A 16,134-nucleotide genomic window follows, 5' to 3' on the forward strand; every position below is an offset into this window, starting at 1 on the left:
GTGCGAAGTAGTCCCGTAGGAACGGGGGAGAGGGATTTAATGTCATATCCCAGGTAGCGCTGAATATACAAATAAAAGTAAGACGAACGTCGCGTCCGGCTGTTTCAGCGGTGTGCGCGACTGATGCGCGAGTCAGCGCGGTGCCGGCCCGTACGCCCTTTAGGCGGTACCGCGGGGCTGCGGCGTCGCTGGGGATACCTCTGTAAGACGGAGGTGATCGTGATAACCTCAGGAGACTGCTGGCCGTGCCCTACTGTTTCACACCTTGTTTCAGACTGAGTCGGGAATGGGAGCTGAAGAACGTGGTTGACGGCGGGAGAGAATGTAACAGATTTCAAAACGTGGGAAACGAAGGTATCAGACACGTTATCTACTGCTCAGGATCTTTAAAAAATATTCAAGAAAGGTGGAATTATTGAAGGAAGAGGAATTCAGCATGTTGGCAGCATCTTAAGAAAATGATCGTTCTTTATTGTTCACTTGTGGGCAAATCATGAAATGCAGGGAGGCGACAGTAGCAAATGGCTCTGTGATCAGATGAGTTACAGCTTTCCTTCTGCAGCTTTGAAAAGAGGAAAGAACTCAGGAAGAAAACATTCACGTTTGTGTGTCCGTGCATGTGTCTGTCTCTGTGTGTGTGTTTTCAGAAATCTGGAAACACTAGCTAATGTAGGCTTAAAGTTTATACTTCAGAGTTGAATTCTGGTTGTGATGGCTGAGCTGATTCTGCAGAGGTGGCAAAAGAAGTGACATAATTTTATAGGCGCTTTTTTTTGTAGTGGATTTATTTCTTTATTTCAAAAGCTCCATTCTTTAAATGCATCCCTCTTTTATATAACTAGGTGATCTTTCAACTTCGAAATGAGTCTCCGTATGTGTCTGAATTTTCCTTGCTGATTTATTTTACAGGCTATATGAATTAGCCAGCCTGGAATGTAAAATTTATTTCTGAAGCACATTCTCACCACGCTGATACTATCAAGCAGATGCTGAGTGATACCTGAGAATTCAGAGCCCCTGCCTGTGTTATGCACTGCCTAGCTTTTGCAAACTCACTGTTCACACACAGGTTTGGTAGAGGCCACGTCTTATGTGGCACAGGGTTTGGGGAGGGCTGTTGCACAGGTACTCTGGCAAAGGTAGGGACTCTGGCAAAGGTGGGGACACTGGCAAGGGTAGTGTGGTGATATTTGGTCTGCAGCAGTAGGGAGCAAGCATCCAGGGAGCAAGCACAGAGCAGTGCACTTTCTTTGGAGCTTTCTTTGTGAGGAAGGTAGGACAGGGTCCAGAGGATTGTGGCTTCCTAGTCCATTCCCACACATAGCTGGATGGGGAAGGCCTGGCCACTGGAATTGTACCTGCTGACCAGGCGGGATGAAGTGCATTAACAGCTAAAGCAAAAGCCCTGCAGCAAGAGCTGTGCTGCCGAGTCTTAAGTCCTTGCCTGTTGTTGCATGCTGGTCGGAGCTGCAGAGAGGGTTACAGTCACAAGGTGACCAGAAGGTCTGAGGTGTTGAGATAGACAAGAAGCTTAGGGGTTAGAAGCCCAGACCCTTGTCAGCTATGTTGTGCTGTACTCAGGACTTTTTCCTGACTATTTTTCCCTGTCAGCTTGCTGCCTTTCTGCTACTTCTATCGTGTTCCCCATTTTGCTCTGTTTCCCTTGAAGATCAGGTCTTCTTGACCTCAGGAGATTTCCCGTTTGACATCTTTCTGACACCTTGCTGTAGTAGTGCTTCCCTGTTCTTAAGTTCTTGGAAACGTAGTTTCTCTTTGGTGTTTTCTGATGCCAAACCCCAAGCTTTTCTGCTCACAGTTCTCACAAATACCTGAATTCAAGCATAATACTCTTAATAATGACACAGTCTTCTCAAAATCAATGTAGGATGCTGATGCTGAAAAGGCTTCCTATTGCCATGTGCTAGTGCTCCATCCCCCCTCTATGATCCTCACCCTGCTCACCCTCACTCCCGTTTCTCTCAAACACACTGCAAAGACATAAGCTGCACATTTACTTAGTGAATACTGCTTGTATGTTTTATTCTTTGGCCTTTAAAGTACATTTGCTGGAAAAATATCTGAACCTTCCTGAATGCGTTGTTCAATGCTGTGCTGTGTGAGTAGGGGGAGAGGAAGGGAATACTCCTGAGGGCAAGGATCTCTCCCTTTGGATGAGGTTAATGTCATTAGAAGGCATGTAGCCGGTATCACAAGGAAAGAATTGAGCTGATGTAGGCAGGATCGGGTGAAATGTGTGGAAGCCTTGAAGTTGCATTGAAAACCTTTAGCCGCAACAGGGTGCCCCGAGAGGGATAGCCACGTAGTGCTGATAAACTGAACTTAAATCTCCTTCCTTGAAGACACATATTGAGTCTTATGGTTAATTGTGCTTGCTGAGTACAAAAATAAAAGGGATTTTCTATTATCAACTGTAAATGTATTGCCCTTTAGAGTTGCTAGGTTCCTCTTGTTCTAATTTGGTGACTCACCCTGCATTCCCCCTGTGTTAACAGCCTAGCACAGTTGGCATAGGCCCCAGCACGAGGAATGAGATGAGGTCCCCTGCCCAGTCACTTGCCATTGCTTGGCCTGCCTTCTTCTCATCTTCAGTCCCTCTGGCTCATGCCCTCTATCCTGAAGTTGCAGGTACACACTCCACAGCGGTAGCCTGTGTAGGCTTCCACTGGCAGCAACAGCTACAGGCTGGTCCTTGCTGTGCAGCTCTATCAGCACATGCTCCACCAAATCTTTCTGTTCAGAGGTGGAGGTGGGTGGCCAGGGTTGTCCTTTGATGGGTCACACAGCAGGGGCTGTAGCAAACACATTTGGGTAAGGGACTGCATTCAGTGGGACTGCATTCAGTGGGGGGGGGTGTGAGGAAAGCCAGGCAGAGGTCATCATTCTGGGTATCATTCTGGGTTGCACTAAGCAGTTTTCCAAAATGCTGTGCTAGGAGGGTATTTGAGGCTCTATTTCCCTTTCCCCTCCCTCCCTGTGCCCTGTCAGTAGTAGTGTCTTTGTACCTTAACACCTGAAAGAAGTGAGGTAAAAGGCTCCATCATTTATACTACACTTACACTACAAAAAACCACAAGTATTCCATTAGACCCATCCACTGGATGTGGTGTCTCATTTCTTAGGCGAAGTTTAGGATTGATTTAAATGAGAAGCTGCTACGTGTGAGTCTCAGTGGCAGATAGAAGCTGACGATCATACTCTGAATATGGAAAGTCATAGCAACATCCTAGAGAGATCACAGAGTATTGTTAGGAATGCTGTAGAATTTTGAGATGGCAGACAGTTGTCCAGTTGGCTAATTTATAATACTGTGAGTTTTTTATTTTCCATGGTTTTCCACGTAAATTTTGCCCTCCCTCCTTGGACCTGTATGACTGCTATATTTGCCTCTATGTCAAGTGTGGTCCTCAGTTATCTTTAGGATACTATAGTAAAAGACAGGAAAGCAGAGCCCCATGCTGTCCGGGATATAATATGCTTGCTTCTTGTTCTTTGAAGTTTAATTGACTGAGGCATGTGAGAGATTACTGGCAAAAATAATTTAAAAAAGCATTAAATGACTCCATGATAATCAACGGAATTGTCTGAAAATGCACAGCTGCAACTGGTAATATTGCATAAAAATGTTCTTGTAACAGTTCGCTGGGGATCATGGGTTTTTTCCTGCCTACTAAAAGCAGAATAACAAAATAGAATGTGGCATAGAGGCACAGTATTATGAGAAATATTACATGACTGGGATCTTGTAGCCATGCAAGTGTTTGAATTCCAAAGATAAGCTTTCCATGCTGTCCAAGATTTTTAGAAGGATACTGTTGGAACTTCGGTTGTGAGTCAGTGTGTGGACGCTATTTGGTTACTGTTTGAGACTAGATTGCGAGAAGTCTGTAAGAGTGTTCATTACTTAAAATCAGTTAACTGTCAGTTTAGTATTTGATTCAGAGACAAAATGAACAGCTTGTGGGCCAAGAGAGGATGAGGTTGTGGATTCTTGCCACCAAATTAAAGAGAGCAGAGGAAGATGGGTAGCATGTGTACGCTTCTAAGGTCTGTCCTCAGGGAGTTCTGTAAAAGCACTGAAGATCTTCATATGAGGTAAAACTTCTTGCAGTAGTTGCTGCAATTAAAGTATCTGTGTATCGTTTATGCGCTATCACTTTCAACGTCCTTGATTTAGAATACTAAATATTGCAGTATTTCTATGATATAGAATTGGTATAATAAATAGTATTTCTAAGTAGTTTAGAAGTAATAGCCTTGTGACAAATGCTGAAGGTAAAGCAAGTTACTCCTGTTCATATTAATATTTGGCATCCAGAAAAACAGGAAACTGGTTTGTGCGACATCAGTTGAACAGGGAAAAAAAATAAAGAAAATATGGTGAAGAGATATTGCTAGGTAATTTGTGGATTCTGTATAATCTGACTAGTCTAGTTACTTAAAAAAAACCCCACAGTTTTGATGTGCATGGAGGCAAGAACCTAAACCTCACTAGTTTAGGTTTAGAAGTAGAGAGAACTTACACTACCAAAAAATGCAAGCTCAAATGCATTTATACTTGAGTACCTCAGGATATATTCAGTGTTGTTTTCAAGCATTTTGCGAGATGTAATTCCTGTCACTTTCCTTTTGCTTACTGATACACAATATTGTTTTAAGACCTGGCACCCATTTCAGACAGCTGTATTTGGAAGATTGAGTCACTGCTCTAGCTTTCTACATGCTTCGTCGCTTAAAAAAGGGAGAGACAATATTCAAAACAAACATTTTCAGTATTTATTTTCATCGTGCTTTTCTTTCCATAATAAAGGTACATGGGTAGACTGTTGTATAGCCTGGAAGAGAGTTTGTTGAAGTCTACTTCCCAGCGTTCTGTGTTTTTTCTAATGCTTCAGTACAATTGGCAATAGTGATTAAATGACAGCATAAATACAACAGTCCTGCAAAGCATGGCATGTTGACCAAAAGCTGCTTCACGGACTGAAAAGAAGCCTTAAAAGGACACACTCATTTTCAGAACGATTTGAAAAAAGATCTCCATTTCTCTTTCAAATTATTTACATGGCACTGGTTTAAATAAAACAGTAAACTGTGTGGCTAATGGAAAGTTTTCTTTCTTGAGCTTGATTCTGAAAGTGTGTCAAAGCATTTGCTAGAGGTCCTAGACTTTTCAGTGGCTCTCCCGATGGATGGTGTTTTACCCTACACATTTTGTGAGGTAAACGTGTGTCTTTCACTGTTCAGCCCACAACTGGAAATGCTTCTGTCTTAAAAAAAAACCCTTAAAAAAAAGTCTTCCTTTTTCCACGATGTAGGAATTGCATTTCTGTGGAAACAAGTAGAGTTGTATAGAAAGTATTTTTGAAGCAGTTTAGTATTCAAAACACTTGAATAAATAAAATATAAATATAGCATGTGGAAATTTAAAACAGTTCTAAAAGATAGAATGAACATTATATAAACGTGAAGAAGTCTGATCAGTAAGAGAGATTTTGTTCATTCACTGGTATATCAGTGAAATAACACTTCATCATCTGCTTAACTTGAGTTTGGCATAGGAGTAGGGGAAATACACTTTTATTGTTGCTCCTAAGGTTGGTAAGTTATGATAAATTGAGGGATTTACGAATACACTGTAAATTACAGCCTAGTTTTACCCCTAGGGAGGAGCAAGAGTGGGAGGGCAGAAGCAATATAGAATCAGAAAGCGGTACAGAGTCTTACAAATAAATGCAGTTGCTGTGCACAAGTGTAATCTGTTCTTCAAGAAAAACTATTCACTGCATATTTTGTTCTATTATTAACCAAAGGTATTTACGTTATAGTCTGCATCAGTTTCTGTAATAAGGAAGATGGTATTGCTCTTAATCATTCAGCCATAGGTTAATGAAACTGTATGGTTAGGCTTATATAGGAATTAAAATTATTCGATACCACTGAAGTGAGTGAAAATGAGGTTCAGCTGTGTGGCAAATGTGCTAACTGTATATACATTCCACCCTCACCAACTGCCCATGGCAGAGGAAGTGCTGCCTTAAAATAATCTGTTGAAACAGAAAATGTGGGTTCTGCTGATATGCATGTTTTTCTTCTGAAGAGAATTGTTGTTTTCCCTGGAAAATATTTTCATTATTTTGGAAAAATGAGAAACAAAATTTTTTGTTTCTTAACTTCCTCATTTTTCATTTCCTTCAGGGTTGTTCCAACCTGAGAGAAAAAAAAGACTGAAAAAACCCCATTTTTCCAACAGTAGCAAGAGCAAGTCAAATGATTTTTCATGAATACTTATAATTTTGATAGCTTTCCCATTTTCTAGAAACAATCCCTAGGCTTCAAAATTACTTGCAAAAACTGTGAAGTGCCAACCAGGTAGACAATCATCTTAGAATCAGATCCTGAGGTATAAATCTCAGTTAATAGAATGCATTGTTCTGCACATTTTATTTTTTTTAAATTTGAAAGCAGATCTTGTAATTCTCAGTGAAGGAGAAAGGACTAGCCACAGTTTATTCTTTGTGAGGGTTAGCAAAAAAATTACATGTGCGTATACTTTAGGAGCTGATCATTTCAATGTAGAAATATTTAATTAATTAAAATAGTTCACAAAACCAGACTAAATAAATCACTTATGAGACCTTTGCTTTTCTGAAATTATTTGAAACCCCACCTTTAAGTAACTGTTACAGGCCTCACACAAGCACTGGCCCCAGAGGTGGTTCTGTGAATGAAGGAGCAGCTCTTTATAGGAAGGAGGCAGGTATTGACATCTTCTGTGCTGGTGCTCTGTCACAGAGACAGTAGAGCTATCAAATATCCCTCAGACTAGAGAAGGCAGTCGGAGGTTGAATTCCCAGTCTGCTTTTGGATAGGGAGTTTGAAGTATTCAGTATTCTGCCTGCCTGCCAAACTACTTTCTCTCTCCCAAACTACAAATCAGTAGTTTGAAGGGGGATTTGTTTCTTTGTTTGTATAGTTTTTTAATTGAGGATATTAAAAAACCCTCAAACTTCAACAAGTTCCTTTTAAGTTCCATATATAGCTGCTGCCTTTCTGCCCTCCCTTTTTTGTATTTGCCTGTTTCCCAGAAGCTGGAACTCTTTAATATTTCTTTGTAAGTACATTTCTGGATGATTTCTAGATTATTTATGTTGAACTGCAACTGTAGTATCTGTGTAGGGGATGAAGGCAAGGTTTTGAAATTGGAACCTTACATGATACTGAACACACTGAGTTACTGCTTAATAATGCCACCTGAAAGCTTGTTTTACTTTAAGAATGGTGAGAACTCCTGCTAAGCGGTGCCCTGTGAAACACACCCTCTTCATCTGGAATAGCTGAGGAGTCACTGATGGCTGAAGGAGGAGCAGTACTTTCTACAGGGCAGGGCATCCAAGGGTGTCTCAGTAATAGAGATGTGACTTACAGAGACTACGGGTCCTAGTATGTAAATATATTTGTGATTGCACTGAAAGACTGTGCTGCAGAAGGCAATTTGCTTGCAGTTCTCTTCTGTCCTAATTAAAACGCTGCAAACAGCATCTACACAGTCAGCCCTGAACTATATTGATATTTGAGGGGATTTGCTGGTTTGTAGGGATACCTGGAAAGGTTGATAGCAGGATCATAGCTCAGTGCTATGCTTGGGAGCATTGTAAATCACTACCATGGTTGTACTCTTGCTTTACTGTCAGTACACAGGCCTCTGGGGTTAAATGTACCAGGATACAATATTTTTTGTCAACACTCCAGATCATGGCAGGCAACCAATTCGCGTATGTGTATTTCTCTGCAAAAGAATAAGTTCCATACTAGGACTTCGCCCTATCTATCCTATACGTGTATACCTTACGTCTCTGTGTGTTTGTTTATTGATTTGCAAAAGTTTAGTACTGATCAGTGTACATTCACTTCCTTTTCCGCCTAGATTGGCAGATTGGTTATTGGACAAAATGGCATCTTATCCACACCTGCTGTTTCATGTATCATCCGGAAGATCAAAGCAGCTGGTGGAATTATTCTAACAGCTAGCCATAGTCCTGGGGGTCCTGGAGGAGAGTTTGGAGTCAAGTTTGAGGTTGCCAATGGAGGTAGGTTTTTTTTTTAACGACTCATTACAACGTTGCATCTCAGTATGATGAAAATGTGCTGACAAGGGTAACTAGGTGACCCTAACCAAGTGTTTTTAATTTATTCTGTTAATACTATGAAGAACATTTGCATATTTCTTTTTCTTTTCAGTAATACATGTTTACATGGGTCTGTACAATAAGCATTAAATGTTCACTGAAGTCCTTGTGATAGCTGTAAGATTTTATAAACAAGAGGTTTGCTGTCCCATTTTTGTAGCATTTTATGTAGTCTGCCAGATCATTATAACAGTTCAGAACCTTTTGTAAAGACGCCTGTAAGGGAGCTCTGTTGCTTATATTCTGTGTTGCTTGTCTTGGCATTTACTTTAAAGCGTGTAATTTCAGAAGTGCTGTAAGCAGTGTAACTCATTGTCTTGTATGGAAGAAAGCAGTTCTCGTGTTTACCCAGGAAATAACTGATCTTATCCAGGGAGAGAGTTGTGCCGTTTTAACTATTGCAATTCCACTGTTGAATAATGCAATTTGTGTATACAGCTAATATCTGGTTTTCCAAAATCAGCAAGCTAACACATGTGGGTGTGTTATACATTATGTATGTTTTACGTTATAGATCTGTGAACACCCATAAAACATCATGATGGCAGTTGATGATGCCTTGTATACCTCACACATGTAGAGTGCTTTGAAAAAACTGAAAGTGCTTTTATGTAATGTTTTCTTCCCCATTTTGAATGTGGAATAATCTGAAAAGGGGATGCTTCTCCCTTCTGCCTTTTTAAACTGAAAAACATGCATGGTTAAAGCAGCGTGATTTTAAAAACAGAACAGGCTTGAATCCCAGAGAAATTCAAGGGACTGTGTAAAGTCAAGCTGTGCAAAAGCTGGGGCCACAGCACAAACATACCTGAGCCAAACCATTAGATGCATTCGCACCCTATAAACTTGAAAACATCACATACACCTAAAATCTGCTTGATAAATGGGTAACGGTTGGTGGGTCATTCTTTTTAGTGTGCTTTGCCTTTTTAAAAAAAATTAAAGCAGGCTATTAAGCTTTAAATATGAAACCCTCCTCAAGCACAAGGTTCAATTATTTGTGATAATCAGCAGGGTCGTAATGAAAAGAACCTGCTTCAAGTTGCAGCTGAGAAAATGTGGGTTAAGTATTAGGCAAGGCTTTTGAACTAGGAGAATGGTTAGGCACCACGACAGGCTCCTAGGGAAGGCTATTGTTGCTTTGCTGTCTTGCTCAGTCTGTTTTGCAGATCCAGGTCAGGCAGAAGTGGTTTGCTTCTGTAGCTGTGGGAGAGAACATCTCCTTAGCTGGCAATATCAGTAAGACAATACATTCAACTGATCTGGAGCTAATGAAACCTCTCCTTACCCTTTGGATTAGATGAGTAAGAAGTAATTTTCTAAGCCAAATGAAGAGTTAAATATTGAATTGCCTTGGACCATCTGGTACACTGCAGCTGAGAAGGAATACACTAATTTATGTTGCAAAGCTGCACTGAAAGTAGCAGCATTGCTAGAGAAGTGGGAGGTTAGCACTGAAAAGACGGAGGCTTTGGATTACAGAGAGAGCACATAAAAGAATAAAGGAAGTAATTTTTCAGAGTGAAAGTGTGGCTATGATACAAGCAAAGAAGAGTCAGATGAGACAGAAAGGACTTCTGTTGTAACTCAGACTCAACTCTTACACTACATATGGCATAGCCTGTGTGGTAATTTTTGCATCAAGCCTACAAATTTTATTTGATTGATGATAGATTTTAAAAAATAGAGCAAATCTTCAGGATTTGGCAATAAAAGTGAGGCACAAGTAAGATGTGATTTCTGTTTCTGAATGACATAGCTGTGCCAGGTCATAATTGCTTGTTAAGCAATTAAGATACTTTGCATTTTTACAAAGATGTCTTTCATTAAGCCATTGGAGCAAAACTGCAAGAAGACACCACTGTCAAACTGATACGACTTTTTAAAATGGTAATTATGTCTAATGAACTAATGTGAAATGCAAAGCTGTCTCACTTTCACAAGCATTCATTTGCAGAAAACCCTAGAAACACCAGAAATTGCTGCTGAAAGGCAGGCTTTTGTTTAATATGTACGTTGAGATGTCACACAGAGTGAAAAATGGCAGTCTTTGAGCAATAATCCGAAAGAAAGATGGCTTTGGGTTTTTTGTTTCCCTTGTCCCCGCTCCTCTGGGTAAGGATTGATTTAAATAGACTATGTGAATCAAAATGTTGAGAATAATGCGCTGTGTTTCCATGTTATACTTTTTTCAAAAGATGTTTTAAACCTGCGCTACACTGAAAGAACAGACCTTATTTACTACAGTTGTTTGTTTGGGTTTATTCCTTAGTAACTCAAATATATTCAGGAAAATGTTTGGTATAGCAGACACTTTTTAAGTAAGGAATCTTCATTGAAAAAGAAATGACCTGCCACATTCTTTTTTCTTACAGGGCCTGCACCAGATATAGTTTCAGATAAAATCTATCAAATCAGCAAAACCTTGGAGGAATATGCCATATGTCCTGATCTCAAAGTTGATTTGTCACGCCTAGGAAGACAAGAATTTGACCTGGAGAACAAATTCAAACCTTTCCGAGGTATCAATGCATGCAACATCCATTGATTCTAAATATTAGAATTGCTGCAGAATGATAACTCGTAATTATTTAAACAAAACTTTAATTCTTCAGAATGCCCATCTGGCAGTGTAATTAAGGTTTTTGTTCATTTTGCACAAAGCTGATTTACCAAACTTGAAGTGCATCAGGCCTCATCAGTTAGCCAAATACCATTGCCAAATATATGTGCTTAGGCTTGCTAGTAGTTAAACACCAAACACAAAACGTTTTTGGACTAGGTATGGTTTGCTCATGGAACTCTAATTGACAAAAGAGTTTATGAAAATCTCGGTTTATTCATTCTTTGCTCGCATTTTCTGAGGACTTGTGGGATGTATAATGTATAGTGATACATCCAGTGACTCCAAATGTAAAGGGATTACTTAAGCACGTTTAATTTTAAGCATGGGAGTACTTTAATGGCTATATTTGATTTAAATGAGCTAACACAGCCGTTTTGTCTTGAAGGATTTAGGAACAAAGGCAGGAGTCTAGACAATATTTCGAATACTGTAAAACCCTGTGTGGTCTCAAGGACTCTTCCTCATTCCTGATGTTCTAGAATTAAAGTCAATTTATTTTTCATCAAAACATTATATCTTAGACAAAGTACATTTTGATAAATGAAGTTTTTTGATTAAAAAAAATCTTAAATTAAATTTTTTTTTAATGCAGAGAACATGTTCAGCTTTTTAGGCAAACAAAAAGCAAAGAAAGTTTACCTCCAGCAGCACTCTCGAATCATATGGTTGCTACAGTTTTAAGTTCTGCTTTTTCATCTTTTTAATTTTTCCAAACTGTATTTTTCTAAATGAAAATGAGACACCCCTCCTCTCCTACAGGTAATATAAATATAGACAAAAAAATAATTGCAATTTGTCTAAATGTTTTTTTCCTAAGGAAAATCCATTTCTCAATCATCTCTTCCCAGAATACATCATTCTGGGACAGTAGAGCTGCCAGAGATCCCTACTGAATCAATGTAATTGGCATACAAGTACCTGAGTAAATATAGTTTACACAGATCTGAATGCAGAACTAAAGTGAAGGAAGAATGAAAATAGTTAAAAAAGTATTTTAAGATACTATCATCTGGAGTACTTAAAACTTCTGCTTTTCCAGCTGTATGAATTAACTCCTCTGAATCGAGGCTGCAGGGGTGTTGAAGTAACAGAGAGCAAACCAGCTGGGTTTGGCAGGAGCTAAAGTAAGCTTTAGACTTCAGTCCTACACTTTATGTTAACATGTGTGAGCAGCTCCACTGAAGTTGAAGCATTGTTCTTATATATAAAGCATAGACCCTACTTAAACATTGTTAGAAGCAGGGCATAGAAGATAACCAGTGATGTAGTTTTAGTGAACCCTTGAGACTTTCAACATATACCATAGAATTAACTAATTTTCATATAGGTTTTACATGTTGTCTTTCATCCTTGAGAACCTTTTTTTTTTTGTCTGTTCATGAATACTGTTGCAGTCTACTCTAGAGCATTTTCCTCAAGCTCAGAAAATGTCATTTTCATGTTTTCCTACAGAAGAGCATTAAAGTAAGGTCGGTGTTTCTCAAGAAAACTGGCTGATAACATAATATGGTAATAACTTACCTAAAATATTTTAAGAAGCTAATTTAACCAGATAAAAAGGCATTTGTATAGCATACACTTTTTAATTTAATCAGGAAAATTAATACATTCCAAGATGACTGAGAAACATGACTTTTGACAGTTGTTTGGTAACTGATGTTTTACATCCAAAAGAACTAGAAAAATTGTGGCGCACTGCTTTTATAAATTTAGAACTCAAATTAGGAAGACCTTCACAAAAAGCAGATGTTGTATCTGAGCCTAACTTTCCTAAACTGGTGAGATATAAAATGCTACGGTGTAGTGGTACATTGACAACAAACTGGAGACAAATATTCCAGGTACCAAAACCAAGAAGAATAGACTGTATGTCTGGTAGAATGATACAGATAGATTCTGCTGTTGGAAGAATAGAACGTGTGGATTCAACATGGCATGGACATCTTCCATCCTCTGAGAATTAAACCTGTTTAACTTGAGAAGTTGTTTAGTGACTTAGTGAATGATAAAGGGATTACTTTGATATAATGTACTTTCATGGGAGTTTTCAGTGAAATAGGAACTGTCAACTTACTTACATTATCTCTACAGTCCTTCAGCAGGCAAAACTTGAACCTTGCAAAGCTTAAAGCTTGATGGTAGTCTACACCGAAATCAGTCTTTGACTTTGGCTCTGTGGGCTTCAGAGCAAATCCATATTATGTAAAGGTTGCACACACTGATTTTAGTTGGTGGAAGTGTGCTGAAAGAGATATTTCCCACTAATCTGTAGTGGTTATTGTCTACCTAATCTTTCTAGTTGAAATTGTGGATTCTGTGGATATCTACCTCAATCTCCTTCGAAGTGTCTTTGACTTCAATGCAATCAGAAATCTGCTGACCGGACCCAAACAGATTAAAATAAGGATTGATGCCATGAATGGAGGTATGAATTTAAGTTGCTATCAGGACAAAATTATATACACGCTGTAATAGCTTCCCAGTAAAAATGGTACGCTTCAATAGTTTCTCCATAAAGGTACAGCTCCTAAAAGTCAGAGTTTTTAGGAAGGTTTAGGGTAATTAAAAAAGATTTGAACATTATACTAGTAACAAAGGCCATCTTAGCAACAGGTTAGATCCCTTATTAGGCAAAGGCGTTTATCTTTCTTGATAAAGAAGTGAAGGCATACCTGTCCCGTAAATGTTCTCCGTATTTGGAAGCATGCCTAATAAGGTAATTTTGCAATGAAGTATGTTGCAGTGTGCAGTGACCAAGGAGGTTACAAGGTAGCCTCTACTAAGAGTAAATTCTAAATAGTATGAAATTAACTAAGGCTGAATAAATTGCACCCAGTAGTCCCAAAAGAGTTGACTGATACCTCTGTCCCACTAATGTTAATTGTTAAAAGATGTTAGTGTACTGAGGGCAAGATGGTAGAAAGTGTTACAGAAGACAGCAAGGCTACTGATTTTGTACCAATATTAAAAAATTATGAGCTGCATCACTTGACGAAACATAGGTCAGTGTAAGATCTATCTTAGGCTGCATCATGAAAAAATAAATACAGATTTCAACAGATGGTGACTTGAAGAAAAATGATGCTGTTGAACATTATCTTAGAGAAAACAAATTACATCACATGAACCATGAATCTTTAATGGGATTACAGAAACAGACCAATAAAGGGAGCTCGATAGACTTAGAAGGCTTTGTAAAGCATTTTATCTTGTATAGTGTGGGAATCACTCTTGCAAAGATCATAGTGGGCACATAGTCAGTGTGAACACCCAGTTTTGCCAGGCTGTGGGAAAAGGGCAGATAATGTCCTTAAACAATACGGAGAGCAATGAGGAAAGCACTGCCTCCTATTATGTGCAATACTGCTGAGAATATTACTCAAACAGTTTGTATAGCTCTGATGTCCATATCTATAACTGAGCTTGGAAAAATTTTACACAAGTTCAAAAACATGCATAATCTAGCTGAGGTTAGAAGAACGGATTCATCTCAAAAATTGCAAAGGACTGAGTTTGTTTACTTTATTTACAAGGTGACAGCTTGATTTGGCTTTGTAACTTTGTATCTTGGTGTAGAAATAGCCACACAATAATACATAGTACACATATAGTATACAGGTGTATACAGGATTATTTATACAACAGAGAAAGTTTGTTGGTTTTTCTCTGCAGGAAAATTATTTCTCAGTCTTCTACTCCCCAAAATACCAAAAAGAATCAATAGTGAGAGGGTGAGGCTGGGCAAATCCAAGCTTACATGTTCGTGGGTAACTGTGAATAACCGCTGGAGTAATCTACCACAGATAGTTGATGTTTGTCCTTTTCTTGGTGGCATCAGATCAGAAAACTTTCTGAAAGAGATGCGTTAGCCAAAAGTGAATCAGTTGCCACAATATAATAAACACTAGAGAGGACCACATGTGTATATAGACAAACTGTCTTCCCAAGTTTGTTTGAGCGCTGCATCTTTGGAATATGCTTTTATGCCTGTAGACATTGATAATTTAACATTGATATAGAAAAGAGTAATTTGTCAGGAGTCTACTCTTGATAAGAACCTGAATCATAGTTCACTGTATTTTTTACAGAACTGGCATCTCGATTTTCTTGAAAACAGTTTTCTCACAGTCTTATCTTGGGTTACCGTTCCTCCAGAAAGCAAGGTTTGAGAGTAAGGTAGGAGAAGGGGACAGCATGAGAGAGCGAGCCACCACTCATGAATTTTTTACCTGAGTGACCTGCTCACACCTGCTTCAGGGTTGCAGAGACCTCAGTCAGCTGGTGGTGTCCATTCAGCTGTCCAATACATATAATAATTATGATATATAATAGGATGAGCTGGAGTCTTAGTTGGCCTTATCTTCAACAAAATAAAGAAGTTACTTTGGAGTTAGTTTTGAGAAAGTTTTTAGTTATTAGCTACGTGTTTGCAACTAAAGTGTTTTAAAATTCTCTGGTTGACAAACCTGTTGCAATTTTAACGTGAACTGGAGTGTTGAGGTAAGTTTATTTCCCACTGTATTCCCCTACTGTTTAGTTTTCTTGCTATTAAGCGTTAAACTGTTGTTTGCATTCCAGGACACATAGAAAAGCATCTTACTTTGATTCTAGTGAGGAATAAACCCTCTATGTGTATGGTAATTTCTTTTCTTAATAATGGGTAAATAAAATTTGCATCTTTCACTGCTCAGTGATTACTTTCTCGCTTCCATTAGTGGGGAACTGTGTTTTTAACGCTGAATTGACAACTGATTAGTTATTGGGGAGATGATCAAAACGTCCTCTGTGAAATAATAGTTCTGTTTTTGTTGCTTGGACAGATGTATAGAATTGCTGAAATTATGCTTTGTATCAAGTCTCCATGGTGCTGTGAAATATTTGAATGTCAAGCATATGCTTTTGTGATGGCACGGCAGATTTCTGTTTCTGCAGTTATGGGACCTTATGTGAGAAGAATCCTGTGTGATGAATTGGGAGCTCCTGCAAATTCTGCCATAAACTGTATTCCTCTGGAGGATTTTGGTGGACAGCCTCCTGATCCCAATTTAACGTATGCAACTGCCTTGCTGGAGGCTATGAGAGGTGGCGAATACGGATTTGGAGCTGCTTTTGATGCTGACGGAGTAAGTATTTTGATCTGTTTCACCATAGCTGTTCTTTTGTCTGGGGTCAGGTATCTGACATGTAAGTATAATTTATTTGCTTTGCAGTAAGCCCTGGAAGCTGAAAGCGATATTACTTTCAGGTACAGATGATAGCATTTGCAACCCATAAATCAGACACATGTGTTGTAAATAGTCTCTG

At 38.9% G+C, this 16,134-nt stretch overlaps 1 protein-coding gene across 1 annotated transcript in view; it reads left to right on the forward strand.

Moving 5' to 3' along the window:
• Positions 1 to 123: 123 nt before the first annotated feature.
• The window catches only part of LOC104488190 (phosphoglucomutase-like protein 5), a gene marked incomplete at its 3' end in the record, with an annotated part of 51,536 nt that continues 35,525 nt past the window's right edge, over positions 124 to 16,134 (forward strand). Inside the window, exons 1-5 of the mRNA XM_010144440.1 lie at positions 124 to 213; positions 7,943 to 8,105; positions 10,580 to 10,726; positions 13,130 to 13,255; positions 15,763 to 15,953. Of these exons, the coding sequence (XP_010142742.1) occupies positions 124 to 213; positions 7,943 to 8,105; positions 10,580 to 10,726; positions 13,130 to 13,255; positions 15,763 to 15,953 (717 nt within the window). The remainder of the gene's footprint in view (positions 214 to 7,942; positions 8,106 to 10,579; positions 10,727 to 13,129; positions 13,256 to 15,762; positions 15,954 to 16,134) is intronic.

Source organism: Buceros rhinoceros, unplaced genomic scaffold (assembly GCF_000710305.1).
Source record: "Buceros rhinoceros silvestris isolate BGI_N320 unplaced genomic scaffold, ASM71030v1 scaffold5131, whole genome shotgun sequence".
Taxonomy (NCBI): domain Eukaryota; kingdom Metazoa; phylum Chordata; class Aves; order Bucerotiformes; family Bucerotidae; genus Buceros; species Buceros rhinoceros.